Raw genomic sequence first — 26,442 nt, forward strand, 5'->3', positions numbered from 1 at the left:
ACTTTTTTGGGAGCAGAGACCCAAGAGCAAAAGTAGAGAAGCTCCTTGCCTTTCCTCCTTGTGTGTTGTACAAGCTAAGCTGTCTGTATGTGGATCTTTTGGAATCAGGACTGGATCATCATCTGAAAACCCAGATCCTGAATCCAGCTAACAGTCTCCTGGTAAATCAAAGATGCTCCTTTAACACAGGATGTTGGCACAGTAAGTACCTGCACACATGCTCCTCTTACGGGATATGCTATGACACACCAGAAGCCAGGCCAGAGTCACTTCTTAGCCTGAGAGTCCAGGAGAAGCTGCTGCAGAAATTGGCTTTAACCTACACTACAAAGCACAGCCCTGCATGGCTAGGTTGGACACACTGAAGCAAAGCTGTGTTTTGATCTCGTTACCCTGAGACCAGCACTACCTTTTCCACAAGCAAAGCCAATACCTGCTCAGCTCTCTGCAGTCCTCACCCTCTAACATGGACAGCATCAAGTTTACCTCCCTCAGCACGTGGCTCCACCTGCACGCTTAGGGCTGGGATGTGACACACCTGCTTTAGCATCTGTAACTACACCATCATTTCTTAGTGAGATTCAGGAGGTAGTAATTCAAGACAGCCAATAATACTTGACCAGTGAGTCCAGGCTGCCACAATGCAATGGTGTGCTGCAGCTCCAAAAACACTGAAGGGAGGCAGCACATCTGCAAGGAGGAGCTGAGCCATGGGCAGAGCTTTACAAACCTCTTCTGCTCAGAGCTGTTTTGAACAAGCCACAGCCAGCTCTGCCCAGCCTCAGGCTACAGGGATGAAAAAATCTGAGCTTGCAGCACTTCTGGAAGCTAAAGGTGCTGAAGTTTTGCCCATTGTTTTCTATGTTTCCCTATTTCATGCATTAATAAGATCAAACCACCACCTCCAGGTTTCCCTCAGCTTTAGGGAGCTTGTTATGAGACATTGCAGAAACATGTAAACCATTTTCAAACTCTCTAAAGACATATTCCCTGAAGGGGGAAAAAAATTCCCAAATGGTCACATTCAGCTCCGTTATGCATCGTAACTGCTACTTGATCTTTTTCAGCAGTAATGCCCTGAAGGAACGACTGGAACCTGGACTGAGAGTACCAACCATCAGACAGACACAAAAAGGGATAGTGCTTGTCAAGCATTTACAGTCTCAACACATAAATAAAAAAAACCTGACTGCACATCAAAAGCATGGTAAAGGAACAAAACTTGGTCAACGTATCAGAGCAAATAAGCGGACAGGCAAGATTATTACCAGCATACCCTAAAACCCTTCCAGCAGCTCTTTCTCCTTCCCTGCCCAGCTGCCAACCTGCTGAACTTGACCCTTGGCTGTAACTTTTTTGTAGACTTAACTTATTGATGCAGAAATGTTAACAGTAAGTGGAGCTGCACCACAGCTGCAGTCATCATCAGATATTCTTCTCAGCAGCCACGGGATGATTTGTCACTTCTGCATCAACATTCATTTTGGGTGCTCAGCTCCACAAACAGTCCAAACAGTAGTCATTCATTCACCATTTGATCCATAAATAGACTTGGGTTGGCAAGAAGCAGGTCACCAGGAAAATGTAATTCAGCAGACAGAATCAGCATCTATCACTACCCCCAGCAAACCAAAGTCACCCCTGGCAACTTCAAATCAATGAATGCCCAAGAATAACCAGCCCAGCTCCTGATGCCAGCTTGTTCATCATGAATACACTTCCACTCATTTTCCCATCTCCATTGTTGAGACCCAACTCAAAGGCATTGTCCAGATCTCAAGTACAGACAGAATAGGTATCTTCTAGCACAACTCAGAAGGTCCAACTTTATTTTTTCTTCCAGGTCAGGTTGTTTCTCACACTCCCCCAAAACGTCTATGCTAGATCAACTGAATATTGTTAGAGCTGCACTCTCAGTTCTGAAGTGTTGATAGAGAGATTGGCTTTGAATTTACTTGTGTGACTTTATATTATAAATGCTAGAGGCAATGTAAAAAAGAAAAGAAACTACTATTTTTGCAATGTTGCTCTAAATAAGTTAATTTGCTGTCAGAGTTCAGGTAACATTTGCCATCTCTAGTCCCTATCCATTGCATGGACAGTGTGATAAACAGCTGCTGTTGTACTTAACAAGCACAGGTGGTTTTGTACCTGTGTTTATTTTTCATAAATCTAAAAATGCAGAGTGTGTATGTTCTAGTCCATAGTCACTGGCCAAATAGAACTGCTGTTTGGTACTACTAGAGAAACCCCTAATAAAAGAGGACACAACTACAGACCTGGAGCAATTAAGGTACCAACCAACAGTACTGAAGCAGCTCCTTGTACTTTTGGATCACTTCTGACATTTGACACAGACAACATGTGGAACTGCTGGATCCCAGGATCTCTAAGGGGAAAAAAAGTTCTCCCAGCTGGCTCTTAAAAAAAGAAAGTTTTTTGGTCATAAGTGTATTTTAATTGAAGCTTAATTAGAAGAAGCAATCTTGATTAAATTTACATGAGGAAAAGGTTTCTCAGGTCCAGGTTGGAAATACAGACTAGTGCTCTGAACTGGTGTGGCTATCCAGCTATCAAGACCATTTCACTCTGTGTAAATAAGGAGTGGGAAAGCACCTATAATACCAAGAAAAAGCTGTGGGGAAAAAAGAAATACTCACTTTTACCTGACAGTAAAATAACCTGCAGCAGTTGCTGTATTCATGGTTGCACAAAGGCAGGATAATTCCCAAGATCTTACTTGGATTGAGCAAGAGACAAGCATTTGATTCTCTGCTCACCAAACATTCAAGGAGCCAGAAAACTAAAAACTGTTTCTGTGAAGCATATTGTTATTGCCAGGCTGCACGTTGCAGGGCTGTGCTGGCCAGAGTCCCCACTGAGAGGGCGAGTTTGGAGAACTGGCTCCTTCATATGGCCCAGTCTTCCAACGCTGCAGCAACTGGCATGGAAAACCCTCCTCCCAGGCTGCTATGGAGAAAACAGAGATTTATGCCTGTCATGTCCACACACAAAGTGTGATGGCTCTGTGCTTAGATGTAGAACACCAACAGCTATATTAAGAATGTATATTAATATATATTAAGCTATATTAAGAAGTGTGAAGCATGAAGAATTTCCCAAACAGCTTTTACTGTTCAGGCACTAATCTCAACCCAGAATTTTGCTAGGTATTACCCTGCTATTTTCTTTCTCATTCTCACAACACCTGCAGGTGATAACTGTCAGATTAATACTAAAGGTTTGGTTTAGAAGCATCTAATTTTTACTCGAGAGCAATTACAGCATCTCTTTGTTCTATGCACTAGGAAGATGCCTGTGTTTTTATGAGCCTGCTGTGTCAACAAAGACATTTGGGGACCATTATAAGTGCCCTCTACAGCAGGCACCATCCCAAAGTTCACAGCATCTCATAAACACTAACTAAGCCTTAAGGCATCCACAGTGAAATATTATGACCTCTCTTTCACAGATGGACACACTGAGGTTGTGACTTGCCAGTGGACAATGTTATTTCTATTTCTGCTTCTGGCTCCAGCTTGCAGAGCATCCTGGCACAGGTCCCTGCACCAAGCACCTCCCTGGTGTGGGCAGCACTTCTGCACATGCTTCCAACAGCTTGTGGCAGGCCTGCTCCTACATTTCACAAAGACACAGGACTCAGCACATCAGGAAAGGAACACAGCTTCGGCAGCTCCTGTGATGACTTTTCTGAGAGGCTGGTAACCTCCAGGGCTTCTCCTGGAAGCCTGGAGTCCAGGGCTGTAACTGTGCTTCGAAGAGGAAAGTTTAAATTGCAGCCCAAAGGAAATGCATGTGTATCTATACAGAGATGCAGCAGAATGAACCCTCTCGAATTAGTTTTTAAGCTTTTTTTAAAACACTTCTCCCCACTCTTCCCCACGTTAACTAGGCCAGCAACACTGCTAGCACCAAGTTAGAGCTATGAGACATATTTATCAGCAACCATTCTTCCAATAACTAAGTGAAAAGCTGTATGGAACCCTGCTGTTACCAAAGAGAGGCACTTACCCCATCTCAAAGCTTATTTTATGCTCATGAGCTTATGCCCAGATTTCCTTCTCTGCTACAAGCAAGCTGTTTAAAGGGTTTCTAACTTAAAATGGAAAATGGCTTTTTTAAAGCTTAAAAGTCACAACAGAATGCACCACATGCCCAGCATGTCAAGCCAACACACACAGCAAGACAACCATAACGCAGTATCTTCTTAAGCGGCTTCACAACACCTTCCTGCCTCAGGAGAGCCTTCTTTCACTCTCTGTTTTCCCCTCCTGCCTGGCATATCTTTTATAAGCCCCTCAAGCATTATCTCAGGATTGCTGCTTCATTCTGGTGCGTCAGGATGCTGCTGGAGGTGTTCATGGGTTTTAGCATCCCCAGAGCTGTGCACAGCTAACCTGTAGCTTGCAGCCTTCCTTTTCCCAGGCAGACAGATGTTGAGTTCAGCTGAAGCTATTGGGGAAGACAAACCAGGTTTCCATGGTTATGAGAGCCTGAGCTGCTCATCTCGGGGAAAAATGCAATGCACGAACCACTGTTAGGAAGCAGCAGAAACAAGGCCAGACTTCTGGGCAGCTGTGTAGAACAGCTCCTTGATGTTTTACATGTGGGCACCAGCACAAAAAACACAGCCAGAAAATAACTTTATTGACAGCCTGGAGATCTGCAGGCTTAGACAGCAACAGTGTCTTATCCATGTTCCACTGCACTTGTGCTGTGACAGTATCTGCAGTACAGATGGGCAGGGCTGTGTTTCTGGCCCTTGCTCACCTGGGAGAGCCTTACTATGCCTCTAAAGGGGGTCCATGCTGCAGGATGAGGCATTTATTCATTACCAGAGAGAGTAAACTGTCAATAGAGCTGAGCTGCTGGTCTCACAGACGAGATGAAGCAGGTGCAGGTTGCTCTCCAGGGCACAAATAAAAAGCTTGCACATGAAAACCCTGTGAAGGCGAAATCTGCAGGTGTGAATTTGCAAATCTGTCCCATTAAATTAGAAGGTTTTGGCTCTGTGTGCTGCAAAAATACACACAGAAAGCCACAGTCCTCTCCCTCCCCTTCTCTAAGCAAAGCATAACACACTTTCCTTCATGCTGTCCCAGAAGTAAAATGGTTTACGATCAAAAGCCCTTGCTGCTTCAAACTGAAACGCTGATGAGGCTGAGGATGCTGATACAATGTGGAAGTGACAACTCTAGAGCCCCAGCAAATTTCTGAGGCAGTGACTCTCCAGGGCAGGGAACATCACATTCTCAATCCCATTTACGGTGCTAGAATAGTATCACAGCTATGTTAATTCCCAGGCAAGGAAATTATTCTTTCAGAGCAGAATAAAACAGATTTCAGGGTTATTTTGGGAGTTCAGAGCAGGGAATCAGTTGATCACCTTTCCCCATCCCCCTGATATTTCTCTCTACAGCTACATGGTGACTGCCTGTCCTGAGATCACAGCAGCCCAGGCTTAGCAACACCTATGCCTGGTAATCAAACTCCACCAACACCTTGGAAACCTGTGAATCCTGTGCTGCCAAAGCCTGTCTGGGCAGCAGCCATTAAAACTGAAGCTCATGACCTCCTGCAGGGCAGGTACTATGTGCTCCACCAGCAATGGGCACTGCCCACTCACAATTCCAGCTTGTTTCATTCCCCCAAGCTACTGCTCCATTGCATAGCACAGGGGTACCAGCAGCTAATGAAAGCTAGAATAGACACACTTATCCAATATGGAATCAGATCAAGATAAGCCAATTACTTTCCCACAGTGTTTGGCCCTGATCCGTAATTAACGAATCAATTAAAAAATTATTTTCCCTTCTCCTGAAGAGAACCAAGCCATAACCATCAATAATGCTGTATCTTAATCTCTAGGACTTTCCAGAAGAGCACAAAAGGCTTGAGGAGAAGGAACTCAGAAGCACCCAAGAATAAGGGCATTTTTCCTCTTATTTCAGGGCAGCTTTGGCTGGTACTGACCACTCAAGGATGACCTCACTTTCTAAAGAGTCACCTGTGGGACACTAATTTGTTTGACAAATGAAACTCTGTGGGGTGCAAAAGCATAAACACACATACGATGCCAAGGCAGTGTTTAGATCCACATTAAAACTTCTCCAAAGTGCCTAGCTGGAAAATAGGCTTTCACAGATCCATATTCTGCAGGACAAACAATGATTTTGTAATTTCTTTGACCACACCATACTGCATATTGCAGCAGACCTAAGCAGTCTCATCATAACCACACAAAAGAATTGCTGGAGCTCAGCACTTGCCCATCAGGGTGTCTTAAGCAAACTGCTTGCTGAGGCAGACATTTGAGACTCTACTTAAAATATATTTGCCTTAGCAAGGGTTATTCCTAAGCAATTAATGCCACTCTCCTCAAGGCTGTACATTATTCATTTAGCTCCTCTGAGGTACCTGAGAAAGATCCAAGATGTACAAGTCTGATGGGCAATCCAAACTCAGGGCAGGGATCTGATGCTGTTTTCTCTCTGAGTGAAACTCTGCTGGCCAAAGGCATCTGAGAGTGGCTCATGAGCTGCTCAAGCTGCACAGCATCAAATACATGGGGTTTTTTAATTTATCCAGTCTGCCATTAACTGCAATGACTTGTGTGCCATTAAGACTCATCTGCTTGACCTTCTCACCCTAAATCCCTACAATGAAATCACAGTAATCTGGACTCCTTGCAACCAAACTTGACCCCTCTCTGCATTCAAACCAAGTGCATTTTAACAACTGCTCACTGGGAACGCCTCAGGACACTTAGGTGCATCTGCTGTGGTTCCTTTTGGTCTCTCAGGCAGAGAAAGAAAACCACACTCACACAAAGCACTGCTGCTCTGAGAGGGGTTGCAGGCTCTCAGCAAAAGGAAATGTCCCTTCTCCAACTGGTTACAGCCCTCAACTCAGCTTGGTTTTGGTCAGCAACTTGCAGGTCCCTCTCAAACATCCATCCCAAGTGCTCTGGCTATCCCCACACTTTGATAAAGCCAGAATGGGGAAGAAACTGTCCTGCACATAAGGACACCAAATGTCTGTGTCCACATCCCACTGGGCATCCCTGTCACTGCCTGGCAAGCAGGATGGCCTACAAATGAGTGAAGGTTTAGGTTGTCACACCTGTTTCCTGAAATGACTATGCAGAGACTGAAAGAAATTCTAGATCTATCAGATACTTTTCAATAAAATCCTTTCATGTAATATGCTAATAAGTATAGTTCAAAATAAATCAATAAACCCAAGTAACCGACAGAGGAATGAATTTCTCAATGACAGAAACATCCATTAATGCCTTGTTGGTTGAGCTTTAGAAAAGGCCTGGCAAATCTTTGAATAGCTATAAATAGTGTTTCCTATTCAAAAACAAGAACGAAGTGCAAAGGAAACTAGTCTGTAATGCTGGTGCCAGTGGCCTGGAGTGCTGGCACAACTTTTTGTCATTCACACAGGGCCAGAGATGAAGTCAGTCTCTACACAGTTAACCAGCTTTCCACAAGTAGTGCTGGCACAGGGTGGAAGCAGGACTCTGCTGCCCCACAGCACATATCACAGAGCTGACACTTTTGATAGCTTTTCTCTCACAGGTCTGTGCAGCAGCCAGGGTTTGTCCCACCAGGACTGCAGATCTGGGAGGAAGCAAACCCCTCCTGCACAGCAGCTCTCACACCACCAAGAATGAAACACCTCCAGAAGCCAGCCAGCATCCCACCCTCCACCTGCACACCCCAACCTTTGCTGCAGGGGCTCCCAGCCAGGTATTGCTCCCAGCCAGGTATTCCCACAAGCATTGAGTGCAAAACACCTCCAGGGCAGCTCAGCACAAACCACTGCTACATAAGCCCCTGGGCTAGGAAAAGCCCAGGAAAAAAGTGAGATTGCACCAGCTGTGTGATTGGTTCTGCAGCAGCAGGAGCTGCCAGGAGCTCTGCACTGACTCAGGTAGCTCAGTTGGCAGCCCAGGATAAACGTTTCAGCTGTCCCCAGGGAGCAAGGACCACTAGCCACAGCCAGACTGGTGCTCAACCCTTTGGTTTAAAGACAGAATCACGTAGAAAGTATGCAGAGTTAAAATTAATATTCCATGGTCCTGCCAAGCTACAGTTCATGCAGGAATGTACTACAATAACATTCTCACGTCTACCTCTGAGCTTCTGATTGGTTTCTAGGTGGAATTTAACAAAACCAGGGGTTTTGGACCTCAATAAGAAGCAGCCTGTCACACAGGTGAAACCCCTGAAGATAACTAGCCAGCAGCACAGATTTACACAAATTTAAGAAGTCATTTCTAATGGCATACACTGCTTTTCGAAGAAAGCACACACTATAAAACAGCTCTTATCTTGAGCCTTTTCCTTCAAGTTTTGAGACGCGTCTTGCTATTTGTTTGCTGCTTTTCAATACTATCTGAACAGAGATTAGACAGCAGCTGATGTTGTGAACACTGTGCATAGATCTTTGAGAAACAGCCATCTTCCATCCAGAGCAATCAACCACGAGACACTGAACCAGTGAGAGTGAACAGTTTCAATTTAGAGTAAAAGCAAAAACTAAATCTGCCTAGATATAGCTGTAATTTTCTAAATTAAGTCTAGGCTTTCTAATAAATTACACTTCATAAAAACTGGGGGACCAGGAAAGCTGTATTATCTTTTCACAAAGTGCATCTTTATGCGTAGGCAACACAAATAAACACTGTAATTTGATATCTTCTTTTCCAAAACAGGCAGCAATACCACCTACATATAGATACTTCTGCATACTTCCACTTTCTACTAATTTCTTGGGATCTGAGGTCCTACCTACTGAAAGGCACATCCTAATGAATGTGTATTCACCTCTAAATCTCTGAGCAGTTCACACCCATCTCTGAGAAGAGCACACATTTAAATCCACATTATGTAACCATTCCTTGTACTCCCTGATTCTCCAGCAGGTAACTTGTTTTTGAAGTTGCTTTGAAGGCTGACTTTGAAGTATGGACTATGCCTCCGAAAGCACAACCTCCATGCTCACCACCCTAGCTAAGGCATTGCTGTGTCCTCAGAGCAGCCCTCTCCTGAGTCAGTGTGACTCCTTCAGGGAGCCTGATGCTCAGAAGCAGTCAAAACCTCCACAGGTACTGAACTCCAGTTTATAAGGACCACAGCACTCGCATGGGAATGGTGAGGATGCCAGCAGGTGGAGGAATAAAGTGAACACCCTCGAGATCTAGCTTTCTCTTAACTCCACAAAGATCTTAATTTAAGACTAAAAAACTGCATCCTTTAATCTCAACATATACACTGAGATATTTACACATGGGTCAATAGCAGAAAACATCACATCTCCTCAAAGCCCCTAAACCTGGGAATCACATGTGCTAAAAGCAAGCATTAACACTGCTGTTCCATTTCTTTATGCCAAAGGAGGGCACTAATATCCTCACTCAGAGAGATCATCTGCTTAAGAACCAGGTCCACAGATGCTTCCTCAACAAGCCCCAGACTTTCTTTATTACCACTATTGAGAATTGTCTTTTGGATTTCTACCCCCACCCCACCCCTCCAATTATGCAAGAACAACTCTGCATTTTCCAGCAACGAATCACTCTTATCAGGGTGACTGCAGTGAAGTATCTTGCAGGGCCCAATAAAAATGTTCTGCCATCTTCAACTAACCCAAAAATAGTTGAAGAATATTTTTAATAAGTTCAGCTGCCTTTCCCTACTAACACACTGCTTCAAACTTGTGGTTCACACCCCCATTCTCTTATTAAGGGAAAGTCCCTGGAGAACTACATCTTTCACATTTCAATAAGGAGTCTCCCTGTCATTCATTAAAGATATGAATTTTCTGATGTTCTAGCTCACAGTATCATGGAAAAGGTGTTTTATTCCTAACTGTGCTAGAATGAGAGCTTTCCTAGCACTCTCAAGGATGACCTTGAGCAAGTTGCTTCTACTCTGTGCCTCATTTTCCTTTGGAACACTGATAAAGCTCTTGGCTTCATTTTTGTAGCACTGATACCCATGAATGCAAAGAGCCATGCAGCAATTTAGTGTTGTATGTCACAAAGGCTGGCATTTCACCAGGCAGACTGATTTGAGAGCAGCAAAGAATGGAGTCCAGCTGCCAGACTCAGCTCCAGAAGCCATGTTGCATTAGGAAAAAATACTCAAGTCAATGAGAGTGAAGCTTTCGGTCTCTTCTGACAAAACATGAAATGTCACATGAACAGGTGTCACCTGAACATCCTTGAGATGCTGAGCTAGGTTTGAACAGCAGTATAAAAACAAAGCAATATTGATGAAGTGACTTCACGTCCCACAAATTTCCCATTCCATCTTTTCTTAGTCTGTATAACTGCTAGTATTGAAACATTTGAACTTTTTAGGAAATAGGTATTTCAAAAGTTATTCAAGCCTATATCAAAGCTGAAAGGCTTTGCCTTTGCCAATATTTCTAATTGACTCCTGGGACAGTTGTTGGGTATAAGAGGTGAGCTGCACTACCACCATAAGGAGCTGGCATTGCTTGTTCCTGACTGGGCTTTGCAACAGAACAAAATGGACCATTTTGAGAAAAGGATTTTGGGTTCTTTGGGTTCTACCCTATATCCATGAAATAGCAACACTATTCAAACAGACAATATCAGGCATGGAGCATTCCAGTACCTTTGCTTCAGCACCAGCAGTGTAAGATGCAAAAGAGCCTGAGATGCTGACTTGAGATGTGCACACACAGGTGGGTGTGCCAGGACAGCTGTGACTGCAGAAGCCAAAGGGAACATGACAAGGCAAGTACAGGAAAAGCACCCACTGATAAAGTTTCTTACTGATTTGGGCCCCTCATTGTCAATGGCAAATGTACACTTTTATGTAACTAATTAGTGGTGTCACCTCAGCAGGGTTTGGTGAGATGGACTCATTGATGTCTCTGAAAAGTCCCAAATATGTCCACCACCCATAGAAACAGGCCAGCTAGTATCTGAGAGACCTCAAACATTAAAGCAGCTCAACTCTTTCCCCTTCCCTCATGGATTAAAAAAAGCCACCTGTTAGAAGCACACACATCCACGCACAGCTCTGAGTATTTACCTCCAGTGGAGAGCCGTAAGAAAAAGAAAGGAAACAATTACCCAAAGAATAATATTCTTTCACATAATTTCTCTATGTTGCCTTTTCTATTATTGCAAATATTTGTCTTTGAAGATCTTTTCCTGCATGAAAAATTAGATTTACTGTACATGGAACATTTACAGATTATTAAACCAAACTAACTACACTATTTTAAACTCACTGTAATAATTTTATAAAACTTGTGTGGATTTTAAAATTAAGAGTTATTATATACACAATTCATAACATTTTCATAGCTCTATAAAGATTCTCTGATATTTAAAAGTATTAAATGCTTTATATAAGAGAACTCTCTCTTATCCTGAAGGATTTCAGTCCCACCAGGAAGTGCCTACCAATCAGCCCTTTTTAGCAGGGAAAATATTAGCAGTATCTTTCACAGGGAAGTCTAGTGTATCTTGCAAAACGGAGCAGACAAGTGAACAAGTCCTTCAGTCCTGGCTAATGGAAATGCTACACGTGCAGGACAAAACGTGAAGAGGGCAGTGACGCACACAGCCGTTCGATCACACGCACTCCTAACTTCATTTACCATTCAAGGGAATTTTCACCCGCCAGGCTCGCAGCAAACCAACTATAAAGCAATTATGGGATGGCAATCTTCTGCCATCCCAATGATTGCAAGATTGTACAGCAGGTATTGGAGCTGACAGCACAGGAGGAGAAAAAGATGTTATGAAATGCCAGGTGATTAGCAATTGTAACAGAAATGGGACAATTACGTAGACTGCTACTTCAGTCCCCTTGTCTGTGTTTCTGTAAGGTTGTCCTTCTGTGAGAGCTCACACATCAGCCTAGAGAACACAGCAAATGTGCAGGAACACTTCTCAAACTCCATATTTTGCTAGTGCCTCTGCATCACCATCTTTACCAGGGACAAGATGAGGGCTGAGGCACAGCAGAGACATTACCACCCATATCAGGTGATGCCTAAGCATACAGGCCTGACAGCAGCCCAGAAAAATACCCACAGATTACAAGATGTTACAACAGTGATAACCTGGAGGGGGAAAAAATAATCTAGAAAAGAGGTTGCCTTGTGTCCTTTCTATCCTGCCAAACAGGTCGGATGTACTTCCACCCTTCTACAATCTTGAACCACCATTTAGGCTGCTGCAGCACTAAGGCAATTGCTCCAGGCCCAACACTATGATCTTACCCACTGTTACTAAACACTGCTGCTGCTCTGTTTGTTGCTGAAGTGCTGAAAAGATATTAGGATTCATCATTCAAAGAAAATAACTGGCAAACTTCAACTTTGCTAGTCATGATGGCAGCTGGCATGGGATGCATCTCTCCAGTTTAAACTCATATGAGATGTTTCAGAGAACAGTTGTGAGCTATGAATTTCAGAAAAAGGTACAGAGGAAAGCTAACATCAGCTTGCTAGGCTGGAGGTGAAAGTGTGCTTTAGTGGTATAATGGCTCAAAACCTTTTGGATTAGCAGGACAAAACAAAACAGTGCTCTGGTTTCAGGGCTGCATTACCCACCAATCTTCATTCCACTGAGCAGCATAGAAGATTTAAAAGCAATTTCAACACTTGAAAATTCAGAGGTAGGACTTAACCCAGGAGTCCTGCTGCTCTGTACTGTCCTCTTCTTATCACCAACAAGATGATTTCTGCAAAGCTCCCTGAGCTCTCTGGCCAACAACACATCAACAGCTGGATCCAACCTCTCCCAAATTGTAAATGCTGCCCAAGCAATGCCTCAGATCAGCAGGGTAAAGCACTAAAGCCACATTGGGTTCCTAATACTACTCCTACATAGGGTAATGACAACCTCAACCCCAGAGCACACATCAACATGTACTGTCCAGACAGCCTCCCACTTAGGTCCAGAGGCAAAGTCAGAGTCCCTGTGCACAGTAACTCCACTAACCAGAGCTTTCTGTAGCCATTCTTTCTTTATAGAGTGCAGACATAAGGGGCTGAGCCCACAGGATTTACAAGCTGGTGTATTGAACTTGCCACAGCTGTGTGAAACTCTGGCTCTCCATCCCCACACTTTTTTGCCAGCATGAGTTGAGCTGAGAGCCAAGGGGCTTCTTTTCCAGAGGAGCAGGAGCTGATTTATTGCCTCATGTAGCTGTAATTAGCCCCTCCAGGAACAGAACTGACAGTCCAATATGTCTTCCAGCAAAAAAGAAGGATCCAATATCAGACCCATCCAGGTTTGTCTTACATCAAGGAAGTTCATTGAGTTCACTGCCCATGCTGTGATATTTCTGGATTGCTCCATCATTTTCTGGGGTCATAATTAGAGACAAGCTGATTGTATTTTCCCCTCAAGGAGGTACATGAGCTTTCCAATTCATTATAGTCAGGGAATTCAGCAGTCATTGGCTGATAGCCACCTTGGTCACTATTTCTGGGACCATCCAGCACCACTATAAATATATGTAGTTCATAGCCATCAGTGCCAGCTGGGGCTATTCTGGGACAGGGGCTGAAAGCCATGTAGTTCATAAACCAACACCGCCCAATGTGGTTTCAGTGGTGCTTTTTGGTAAAGCTACAAGATAATCTATCCAGATGAGGTCATATCTTCATGGAACCAAACAGTTCCACATGGCCTTGCATCACATTTGAGCCAATAACCATGGGCAAAGAATGGGCAGAACATTTGCAGCTGACATCTTCTGCACAGAAATACTTGATATAGTCAATTGTAACACTTGCAATTTAGTGATCAGTTCTGTTAACTGCTCCAGGGAATCCTAGGGGAAAAGTTTTAAAGTTTTCAATAACTCATTACTGTTTGTTAGCAGCATTAATAGCAATAATGTTAGCAGTATTAATAGCAATAACGTAACGAATACAGAACTGAGATACAGTATTTTTGGAGAGAAAAAACACACAAGCTTTCCTGTTGATGTGTCTCTCCTTTCTGAAAAACAACACTATGTCTCTTTTGCAAAGGAAGTTAAAATGGAAACCTGGAAACAACCATTTCCCCCAACAACTTAAGCTCCATGCTTCAACAGATAGAAGATGTATAAGGTTGATTATGGAAATAGTACAAGAGCAAAAATAGTGATAAAGCTTTATGGTCCATATGTACCTCCACCTGGAAATGCCTTAGAAGCATCCCATGAAATCCACAATCCCTCAGAAATCTGTAACAGCTGACTATTGTGATAGTCAACAAAAGCAAAACTCTCATGAATTTAAGGCAAGATCCATCAGAAAGTGCAAAGTCCAGGATGCCCTTGATTGGACTGAACGGTAAGGAAAATATTTGGTCCAATCCAGTTCAGCACAAATTCCAGAAAACTGGATTTTCTGCAAAATAGGAGATCTGAATTTTAAGCATCTCCACTGCAAACAGGAGGGAGGGGAGGGAGATGTTTAACTTCAGTGTTCCTGACAGACAGAAAACAGCCCAAAGTGTCCTACATTATGCTTTGCTAGAACACTGACTCCCCCTAAGGCTGACATCCCACATCCCAGACACTCAGGGGTGGGACTGTCCATAGGCAGGGAAGTGACAGAAGACAAAGTCCTCTCACATGTGAGGAGAGCCAAGCACCAGGCACACCTGCTGGATGCCACAGGCATGCTCCAAGCCAAAGCCCAACTTACAGAACAGATGTGAAGGTACTGGGGAGGGACAGAAGTGGGAAATGTCCACCTACAAGGTCCTAATTTTCTCCAAGCCAATTTCCCACCACTGCTACTACTTCCAAGACCAGCTGGAGCTGCAGTCAGGACATGCTCTGTTTGGCTTGGATTACCAAATCACCACGCAGCTTCTGGATAATAAAGCTGACTCCAGGAATACAAGAGCAGCAAGGCAGCTGTACAGCAGCCTTACCTTTGAGATTACTGAGTATAAACTCATGCTCCACATGAGCATAAATGCATTTCAGTGGTGGCAATGCCAGCTTTAACAGTGCTGAGATTCAGCAAGACTCTTCTGGATTCACTGTTCCTGAAAACCTTTAAATAAAAAAAGGAACTGCCTGTGTTTTCATATATACAGCAGCATGTCTATTATGGGCCATCCATCCAAAATTCCCACTGTTTGGCTGACTTGCATGGCACAGAGCACTGCCTGCACTAGAAGCATGCAAAGCTCAGCATCAGCCTCACTGCCCTGTTTCCAATTTCACAGACAGCAGAGCATGAGGCTAAGTTCTGCACTTGGATCTGCTGTCATCAACCTTAGGGCAGTGCCACAGAAGGGGATAATTTATCCAAACCCAGTATTTTCTTTACCATAAATAATTAAGATTTTAAACACACTCTGTTCTTTGTCTCTGTATACTGCCCACGGCTGTATGCTTTAGTGTGTCAGGCTTGTCCTCACTGTTTCTGGGAACCTTCTAATCAAACGAGGTGGGAAATTCATCCCTAGTGCCTTTATTTTTCCTTTTTAAAAAGACAAACAAAAAGCCCCACAAAGTCTTGCTGTTGCTGGATGTTGATATTTTTTGAGAGGAGAATGAACTATAAGCACTGAGAAGCTGGGATGCATGTTACTGAGAGATGAATCATGCAAATAAAACTGACAGGTAAATCTAGATATCTGGCACTATGTTTAGTAGCAATGGCAGAGACATGTCTCAGCACAGAACCACTGGTTGTAAGTGTAATTCATAGTCGTTTTTAAGATGGGGTGGATATTCTGACTTTGAAGATACTACATAGAAATTTTAATAGCAGTTGCTAACTCAAATGCCTCAAGGCTATATAATTTGTACCAATAAAGTAAATTGCCTTCAAAGTGGCAGGAAGAAAGTAAAAGGTAAATAAGCCATAAATGTTTGTTATTTTAGCATCACCTTGGACCAATATAAAATGACTTCTTTAAACCTTTACTACTTCTTCAATAGTTAATAATTGAGGTCTAAAGGCATTTAAATAGGTCTTACAACAAATAATCAGTATTATTTCCTTTGTTTTCAGTTCAGTAAGGCATTAAAGAGCTGGCCTTTACCTACTGACCAAATGATGCACTACACAAGTTCAAATCAAGAATAGCTCCATGAACTTAATTTAAAATCTTGACTGGAAGAGGAGACTCTGGACAGTAATTTTTAATTTTCTCTGCTGATTCCTCCATCACTTCTCATATTGCAACAAAATTGTTATAATTTGCAGTATGATATTTCTCCACTGGGGCACACTGCTATGAATAAAAAGTTTAAAAATTAACAGATGACTTTGTCAATGCAATTATTTGATAATGTATAGCACTGGTTAATGGGCAGTCTCAGAATACCAGGAGCGCTGGTCAATAGTAAAAGGGAATATGAATTCAAGGCCAGAAAATATCTCAAAAGATCAGATTCAGCCTTCAAGGAGATCAAATAAGCTGGAAATATTATAAAAAGCAGGTCTTGCTGAGGAAGCTTATTCTACTGTCAACCCAGTTATGCTGCAATGGCTTGTTAGTATCAAATTAGGAAATCCAAGTCTCCCTTCATGTATAATTAACTTTTTTTTCCCCTCCATTTACTAGAAGGTGCTGGATTTAACATTTTTCCTCATTCTGCTGGCAGTGCTGCTGTTCCCCTGTCACTTACAGTATGGTAGAGCCACCAGCATGTGTAAGACTGAATTCAGGGCTATTCTAAAGGGGCAGAGAAATAGATATTTCTGCATCACAGCAAGCACAGTGTGTGCATGAATTCCCAAGCAGAGAATAAATCATACTGTATGCCTTCTTGAAAAATTCAGAAACCTAAACTGAATCTCAAAATAATATCATCTATGATGAAACAATAATTCTGGCTATGTGGACTATTTTGGTGTTTGTTTCTTAACTTTCTAAAGCCACTGCTGCAAAATATTCTTAGCAAGTTTTATACTCACTGAAGTGCTCTCCCCAAAATACATATTCAGGATCACACATCAAAAAAGGATGAAGATCTGAGGGCAGTCCTTCAAAGCAGAAGTTTATTCCACTCTGCTCAATTTCGTAAAGGTTTGATCTTTCAAACTGAACAGATACCTGTAATTCCACTCCACCCCAAACAAATCACAGCCAACCAACCATCCCAACACCTACATCTTGCTCTTCATGGCCTCAAGTAATGATAAACACTCAGAAATTAGAGGGGAGTAGAGACCAGCATGCCAATGGGTGGAGGAAGGGGTCCAGAATCTGGAACCAGAGAGCTGAAGCTCCTCTGCAGGGTCATGTCAGAGACCAACATCAACTGGAAGATCCCTCAGGGTCTCTAGTTCCTCATTTGCTTCCATAGTGACTATCACAACACTAAAGCATGCCCATCCTACCAATAACCTTCCCTGCCTGGACGTGGAGAGAAAAATAAACACTGATAGAACTTTATGTTGGACTAAGCATTGCATACAAGTCTTAGTGACCAGATGGACCTCAGTCTTCCTGAAGAGGCTTTCCTGCCTTTCAGCCTCTTTTGGAAATAGCATTAAATGCCAGGAAAGTGTTTTTACATTAATACATTCTCAGTGACTGAGAGGAACTTTCCCTCATTATACCAGTAAGACATTCAGCACTTCTGGAGGATTTATGAAGAAAATCCAAGCAGCTACATTCAGCAAATTAACCTTACCTACTGAAGGCTGATGGCAGATAAAGCCAGCCTTGAGCCAGCCTCCAGTGTGGGGATGAAACACAGGAGGAAGAAGCAGGGCTCAAGAACAACAAAAAAAAAAAAAACCAACCAACCAGTCTTCCAAATTAGAAATGCTGTTCCATGCTTCCCTGATTTCTTGCTTTGCACATGCTATTAAAAATAGCAAGCAGAAACGCCTTACTTCTCCAAGTGCACATCTTGATGCACACACAGCCTCCCTCGGCCACGCGGCAGGACTGCTCCAGGAGCAGCCATCATCTCCAGCCACAAGATCTCTACTGAAACATGACGACACCATAAATGGTTTAATTCAATCTGAAGGAAAAAGCCATAGCTTTCAGTGTGCATCCCGCATAAGGATCAAATGGTGAGGTTCATCCAAACCTGAGACCTGAGAGAAGAAACTCAATGAATTAGCCTGATGATTTGTAGTCTTATTGACTGTAAAGAACACTTTGAAAAAGCAGGGATACAGGGGCTATATTAAAAAGAAACATCCTTATATCCCTGACAGGAAAATAGTCAACCTTTTATTCAATCATTTTAAGCATAACAGCATTATTAAAGTCTTTATGCTTTGAGTGAAAGCATTAATTACTATACCCATCAGGAATATTTTTCATTGTCAAATTGCCTTTTACCATGCTAATAAACACCAAGATTTGCATGTAAAAATTAATAATGTTACCTCATTTATAGGTCAAAACACACAGACTAAAATAGTTTCTGCAATTCTCCCTAAATAACTAGCTCTTGCATATCAAGTTTTATGGCACATTAGAAATGAGTGCAATTCAGACAAGATTTGAATAGCTGAGTAGATAGAGAGGGAAAGATAAGAGCAGATACTAAAAAATCTTGTGGCAAGCTAAGCCTTAAAGAAAAAAAAAAACTTAAAAAAAAGGTTTTTTCTTTTATATTTTAAAATTTCTGCACCCCAAATGACCTAAGGATGAAACAGCTGCACGCAGATCATTACTCAAAGTATCCACAGATTATGCCTCCAGCCACTCTATGTACAAATGGTATGTTAGAACAACTGAATGCATTAAAAAAAAAAATCACTTCCAATTACTCTCACATTTCATTCAGTCTAAATGCAACATTCACAGCCCCCATAAAACTTGTGGAAATGGGTTGAAGGATTTAGGTATTTTCATAAGAGCCAGATGATCAAATCCTGCACCAATCTTTTTAAGATTTAAGACTATTAGTAAGATCCTCTTCCCCTTTTGTTTAGTAACATGGTGGGTTTGTTGGTAAGGAGAACTGTGAGCATGGGCACTTACTTTCCCCCTCATTATGAGGCCTTAGAGCACAAATACTTCCTGGGGTACCATATCTACATCCCTCAGCATCACATAGGCTTGGGTCACCCTTCTCATTCAGAAGATGCAGATACCCACCCACAGTATTTCAGCAGCTACCAAATGATGGTTAATAAAGGTATTAGACTGCTAACTGCTCTTCTAGGTGGCAGCAAATAGCCAAGGTTGGCTCATTTTGCAAGTACCACACAGCAACCCAAGCGCTTATCTCTGAGCCCTCCCAGGACAGTCACATTTGTGTTGAATTTAATGTGATTTCTCAAGCAAGAGGAACAGACATTTCTCTCCCTTTCTGAAATGCATTAAAGAAGAGCATGACTACAGGGCTAACTTAGTGCCTGACATTCCCCCTCCTCTTTCAGTGGAGACTGATGCACAGGACCAAAGTAATCTTTCACAGCATCCCAACTCCAGCCTCAGAGATGAGGTGTTAAGGTCAGGCAATCAAAGGGTGCCCCTGCTGCACAGAAAGCTGGTACCTACACTGAAAGGCACAGCCTGGGATGTGGGGGACATAGCAAAAAAAAAAAAAACCAAAAAAAAAACCAGGCTGTTTATTTCCCTCCCCAAAAATGCTTCCCTGGGTCAAACTTCAAGCAGCCAGTTTGAGAACTGCTGGCCTCAGTTACATGTCCTGAATCTCACATGGCACATCACCATGAAAGGCTGGAGCAGCCTCCTCTGTGGAAAACACACTGCTCAAAGAAGCCTCTGACCATCGTGACAGGGATGCAAGCATTCCCCAAAAGAGAAAACAGTTTTGTAACAAAAGACAAAAGTAACTGTGCCACTATTTTGGTTGCATTACAAGCAAGCATGCAAGATGGCTTGTGTGACCCAGACTTTCTCAAAGCAATCTGCACTACTCCAACACACGTGTGACAGTATGTGCTGCAGACTCACTTCTGACAAACACACAACCTGTCAGGAAGACATATTCTGGGGTACAATTTCACATGAGCATCTCAGACAGCTTCAGGACATGAACTATGTCTTGGATCTTTCAGATCTTTCCTTTGATTGTTGAAGAAAGCCTCAAAGTTGGGAACAGTGCACAGCAACCTCCAGAACTGCATGTTCTCACTTGCCACCCTCTCTCACCTTCTCCATAGAGTCTGTCTTCAGTCCTAACATTCACTGGCTCTTCTTGGGTCTTGATCACAAGTTCCTCAAGGTGAAGATTCTGTCCTTTACAAGCATAGCATGCAGGCAGCTGCACAGAGGAAGGTGGCCCACAATGCTGGGGCTGGCCAAGGAGGCTTCAGAGCACCTCTGGTGGGGAGAGATGGACCAAACCACTCTGCCCATTCCCACATCCACAAGATTGCACAATGCAAAGAGTCATACCTGTTTGCCAGTCCCAGGAAGGGTAACACTGTGCCCTGAGTAAATGGAACCTTGCTGCTTAAGGCCTCCCACTTAAAGGCCTGAACATTCCATGTCTATGAACAGCAGCATTGTGACTCTTCTACAAAGCAATAATCCTGCTCCCAGCTTTGAGTCTGGGAAGACAACATGACTCAGGTAGCACTACTGTGGCAGCACCTGCCTAGGACAGTCACACTGCAGAGATGTCCTCTGCAGGCATCTCCTCAAAGCCCAGCTGCTTTGGGACCCTGAGCAGAAGAGAGCTGTAAGCCCTGGCTTTCCACCACTCAGCCTTCTGAGGATGAGGGTCCTGTGGGAAAACCCAATGCATGGAGAATGCCTCTCCAACAGGGCAGCACCATGGCTCAGGGGACTCACAAGAGCATCTCCACATTTCAGCCAACATGCTGGAGCTTTGCTGTCCCTGTAGGCCAGCTGACAAGAACAAGTCCTGCTGTATTTCCTAGCTAACTGCATACATCCCATGCTGTCAGCAGCCTGCGCTGCACCCAGGCAGTGAAACTGCCCCAGAGCCACCAGTGCCCAGCACTAACCTCCAGGGATGGCAGAGAGCCCCAAAACCTGGCTGGGCCCCTGGAGAAGATTCAGGCAGGCACCTGCCCCCCATACAGCATTGACACATCAAGAGCCCAAGGCAAGATCAAAGTAATAGTCTGTGTTTTCTGCCAGTGAGGGAGAAAGGGATTTATATGTCTCCAGGAGCACAGAAAAGGATATAGCACCTTCAGAGGAAGGGAGTCGTCCCTGCAGCAAGGCTAGCCTGCAGTCCCTCTCTACTCCATCCAGAAGCTCAGGGATCCATTCCACACTGTGCAGCTCGACTGTTGTTCAGCTGATTTCTTTTCTAGCCCCTGAGTCTGAACATCACTGCATGACGTTCCTTCCTCTGCTAAGCATCTTTCTAACTGTGACTGAAGAATCTGGCAAGTGACCAAGTATTCTTTAACCTCCACATTAACTATTGTTAGCTTTGGCAAAGCCCAGCTCCCATCACCAGGGATGCCTGGTGTGGTATCACTTACTGCTGCAGCCTACAGGAACTGCTGTAGTGGCGAGATTCAGAGAACAGGGATCAGGTAGCAGCTGCAAAACAGAGCTCTCACCCACAGTGCCTTCCATCCCCCTATTGCCTAATGAGCTTTGGGAACAGCTACAACTTTTAAGCTCCTTACTTCTGGAAACGGTTTGGAGACAGTGAATGTGCAGAACAGAGTAAGTCAGAGAAGCTGTAAGTTAGATGAGGCCAAATGCTACTTTTAGATCACCAAGATGTGTTGGTAACATTGCAGTTCCATAGAGTTATTTATCTTTGAGGCATCATGAGGAGATGGAGATGTTTGGCTCTAGCCAGCTATGTCTGCTGGAAGATGTCACAGGCTGCACCACCTCCTCAACCATCACCAGAACCCTCTTGGCTTGTACTCTTACTGCTACAGTCCTAACAGTGAAGTCCTGAGTCCCACATCCCACCACACAAAAACTAGGCTGTGTCCTTCTCCCCTCATTCTCATGAATAAGTCCAACCAGTGAAATCAGTTATGGCTGCTCTGAGCAGCGCCAGAGATGGTTCTTTAGCCCATTTTTTATAGCAGACTGCAGGCTTTGCAAAGCATCTCCAGCCACATTCAGAAAACCAAGTTCTACTGATGGCAAATCCTATTTAGAAATGTCCACAGCAGTCATCAGGGATAGCTGAATTCAGAGACCAGACGGCAGGTTTTCTTAAACAGACTTTATGTTGCTTAATATAGCACACACTCTTCCCTGGTATCTGCACAACACTGAGTTGGAGATGTTCTGAGATTTGCACTGAGGAAGACTGGAGGGGTGGGAGAAGGGCTGCAGGAGGAAGCATTTAAAAAGCAAGAGATGACTTTGCCGCTTGCATACAATATTTCTCCAATCTCATAACAGAGGACTCGCAATGCAGAGGCCTGATTAGTAATGAAAATAAAAAATAAACCAGTGCCTAGTAAGGCAATGCAGTTGCAAATCCATCTAGGATTAGTCTCAAAAGCTGAAGATATGAAGAGTTGAAGCTGGCTCGTACCTTCCCTCTGGAGAGATGTCCTGCCTTGAGCCTCACTGTGCACCTACACAGAACTGCTCTGTGAGACCCGTGCACTACAGGCCTTCTCATGCCTCTCCAACAATACCCAACTTACAAAAATTATTTCAGTGCCAACACAACTGGATCCCTGCCGTGAGAAGACTTCCTTTGCCTTCTCATTTCTTCATTGAGATGCCAAAGTTCCTTGTGTATTTCCTTTAAGGACATCCCTGGTCCCATCTTGGTGCCTTGATTTCTGCTGGGTTTACTCTGGACAGCCTGCCTTATTACATAGATAGAGGAAACCTAGAGAGTATTTGTTCCCTACCTCTACCCCATGAAGGAAAATCCCTAGTACCAGCAAACTACTCAATTTTTTGCACAAAAATGAGCAGGAGCTCTTAGGGTTGTCTCATTCCCGCTATCCCTTCCACCAAAGCCAAGCACTTGGAAACGTGGGCTGCTGTAGAGCCCATCTTGCAACTAATAAACACAAGTACCAGCAGCCCCAAAAGCTGCCTCCTCAGGCACTCATTGCTGATTCAGGCAGCAACGGCACCATAACAGTCACTGTTTGCACAGGACAGGAGTTGGGTGACCCTCCCTCTGGAGCTGCTTTTGCCACCAGCCACCTGGACCCTTGCTGTTTTATTGCAGATGTTTCCTTCCTGCTCCCTGCACAACTCCTCCAGCTACAGGAGCTCCATCTGAAGTTCCACGGAGAGCCTTTTGCCTGCTCGTGACAAGGCACGCAGTGTGTTATACTAAAGTCACAGTCCATTTGTTTCGCATCAAGACATGTACCATTAGGACATTCAAAAGGCAAAGCTGGCCCATCTCAGGTTAACTGTGAAAACAGCATGGATAGTAAAAAAAAAAAAAAAGTATATATATATATATTTAAGGCTAACATGACTGCTGTGAGCTTTTTAATTTAAGTAAAGTCTTTGCAGGTACGCTTTCTTAAGAGGTACTTACCTGTCCCCAAGCCCTGGTAGTTCTATTGATCACTGCCCACAAGAAACTGTACTTTATAGGACATACTGCCTCCTTATGATTGAAATAGCTTCCTTCCTTAATCAGCATATAATCAGATATTCCCACACAGGAGAACTATAGCCCTGATTGACAAGATAGTTACAAAAATAAACCTGAGGTTTAAATATAGCCTGCTCGTCTCCCTGGAAGGTATGTAGTATTGTGTTATACAAGTCTACCATAATTTTCTCTGAATTAATATAGTCCATATTGTCCCACTGCCTTGATTGCTATCAATTAAACTGCTCCCAGATTTGTGTTATACAGGAGAGCTGGCAGCTACGTTGGGTGGGAATGGCAACTCGCCTTTCCCCTGCATGGACTGACTTACCATCAATATTTCATTGGCAATTAACACGCACGGGTTTTGAGTTCACGTACCAGTTGAATGTGTGATTTCCAATGCAATTGTAGAGGTGGATAGGTAAATAAGCGTGCAGGACCACACAGCTACGTACGGAAACAAAATGCATACGCTCAGCCTGAAGGGATATACGTGGATGAGATCTCTGTATGCAAACACACAAGCTAGCCAGGCAAGATTTAATTATCTCCTCTTTCTAGGGTGGACAGTTCAATTGCACAATACTCATTGCATTTCTCCCAATCTATCAGGATGTTCTGATGTATTAAATATGCAATGTAACGAGGGCAGAGCTCTATAGCCCTGATCTCGTTTCAGAAAAAGAAAAATTAGATTTGATTTTTTTTTTAAACCAATTCTAATCATAAAATGCTTTTCATCTGTCAAAAACCTCCTCATCGCTGACTGGCTAAAAAACACGGGACAGACCTCATATTTATTATGCAAATCCTTAGCATTAAGAAAACAAATCACCAACTAACATCTGTCTCGCCCTAAAGGAAAATAAATTAACAGAGCGGCCACCCTTCCCTCACTCGCTGCGCAGCGGGCCGAGCACCCCGCGGGATCGGCAGGGACGCCTCCCGCCCGCTCCCCGCCGGTGCTGCAATGTCCCCAGCACAGCGGCAGCTCGGCCGCCCGGCCCCGCACCAGCCCGGCCACTGCGGTCCTTTCGCCGCCGCCCCCCCGCGCCCGACCCACCTTTCCCTTCCATCGCGGAGCCTTGCGAGCGCCGGCAAGTTGCGGGAAGACGCGCACCCTCCTCAGCCGAGAGCCCGGCGAGCAGAGCCGGCCGCCGCTGCCTCGCTCCGCGGTGGGGACGGCGCTGTCACAGCCCCGGAGCTGCAAGCAAGCAAGCGGCGGGGGGGACGGCGTGAGCCGCCGGGCCCCCCAAACCCCGCGGCGCGGGGAGCGGCGCGGAGCGGGGCGCGGCGGCGGGGGGAGCGCGCGTTACCTGGGCGCCGGCGGGAGCTGTCCCTGGCCGAGCGGTGCTGCGGGGGCGAGTGGCTCCGCGGCCCGCCGCGCTGCCTGGCACCGCCCGCATGCGCGCCCCGCCCGCGCCCCGCCCCCGCGCCCGCACCGCGGCACCGCCGGGCCCGGCTGCGGGATCCGCGCACCGAGCGCGGCACCCGCGGAGCGCCCGCCGCTCCGGCCGCGCCGCCCGTCCGCGCCCCGGCGAGCGGCAGCGCTCGGGTGCTTGGCGCGGGCACAAGCGGCCGGACAGCGCCGGCCGGAGCCCCCCGGGCCGGGCAGGGACCGCAGCCGTGCGCCGCACGGCCCCCGCGCCGCCCCGCTGCTGCAGGAGCGCGGCCGCTCCCGCAAAGCCCGCAAACAAACCCCGAGCACAACTCCCGCGCCGGGCGGCTCGGGGAGATCGATCGCTCCGCTCGCCCCCAGCCTGCCCGGATCGTGCGCGCCAGGCTGAGCCCGCACACCTGCAGGCTCGGAGAGGATCTCTCAGGAGATGCCCAGTCTCAGGTTCGGGCCTTCTCTGGATATGTTGTTTCAAGATTAATTATGCTGATTCATAAAACATCCGCCTCCTGGCTACTTTATGCTTTTCCGCCTTCACATCCAGCCACTGGATTTCGCTCCTGGATTTCACTCATCCTCTAACTCATTAATAAAATAAGCAGTCCCCTGCTAATAAGAAGTTGATAAAACATTCATACCAGCATCAAGTCACTTTTTTTTTTTTTGGAGAACAAAGAGTTCATCCCTGTAAGAAAGTTTCTTCAAACTGGAATTACCTCTTAAGTTTTTTTCAGATTTTTAACTTTGGTGCAATGGGGATGCTAAAACCCAATTCTGTGTTTATTTTTATTATTTGTGCTACTGAAAAAGCAGCTCAAGGCATTCACTGTGCTGGGAGCTGTACATATAGAGGATAGATGGCTCCAGCACTACATAAGTTTCTAAATACAGGAACAGTAACTCCTGTCTTACTGTCCCTTTATACATCCTGGTCTTGATATTCTCCTCACCTACAGCCCAGAACTGGCAAAGCATTCATTGGTTCCCTGGTCTCTCATCTCTTCCTTCTGAGCTACTGCAAACCATCCTGGGGACACTACCTATGGGCATCTACATCCCAAAGCCCAACCCTGAATCTGGCAATGGAACTGAACATTGCACACATCATTCTACCTTAGCACATGGCCCAGGCAGTTCCGAGCAACACCTGCCCCAGTCTCAGCTGCCACCCCACAAGTGGCAGGAAACTTAAGTTAGAGATGGCCTATTAGTGCAAAAAACCAATCAACTAGAAGTGGCCCAAGATGAAGACCCAGCACATAAAATTCACAATTTAACTGGCTCCTACCCATTTATTAGGTCCCACATTATCGTGAAGAATGACATTAGGGTTTTTTTAATTTCAGGACTGAATAGTCAGGTACTGCAGGCAAGCTGTGAGTCAAACTGTGCTATGGACAACTGATGAAACAGACTTAGAAACTGAAGAAGCAGACATTTACTTTGACCTAGTCAAATCATCATTCTTTCTTTGACTGGCAGGATCCTATTTCCCTGTTGCTATGTCTTTGCCCACCATCAATGCCAAAC

The 26,442-nt window shown here is 44.7% G+C and overlaps 1 protein-coding gene across 1 annotated transcript in view; it reads right to left on the reverse strand.

Moving 5' to 3' along the window:
- FGF12 (fibroblast growth factor 12) overlaps positions 1–24,933 on the reverse strand; it is a 220,248-nt gene extending 195,315 nt beyond the window's left edge. Inside the window, exons 1-2 of the mRNA XM_085069407.1 lie at positions 24,833–24,933; positions 24,580–24,720 (exon numbers count right to left, since the gene is read on the reverse strand). Of these exons, the coding sequence (XP_084925533.1) occupies positions 24,580–24,592 (13 nt within the window). The 5' untranslated portion in view covers positions 24,593–24,720; positions 24,833–24,933. The remainder of the gene's footprint in view (positions 1–24,579; positions 24,721–24,832) is intronic.
- Between the last annotated feature and the right edge of the window lie 1,509 nt (positions 24,934–26,442).

Source organism: Lichenostomus cassidix, chromosome 9, assembly GCF_008360975.1.
Source record: "Lichenostomus cassidix isolate B80296 chromosome 9, HeHo_3.0, whole genome shotgun sequence".
Lineage (NCBI taxonomy): Eukaryota > Metazoa > Chordata > Aves > Passeriformes > Meliphagidae > Lichenostomus > Lichenostomus cassidix.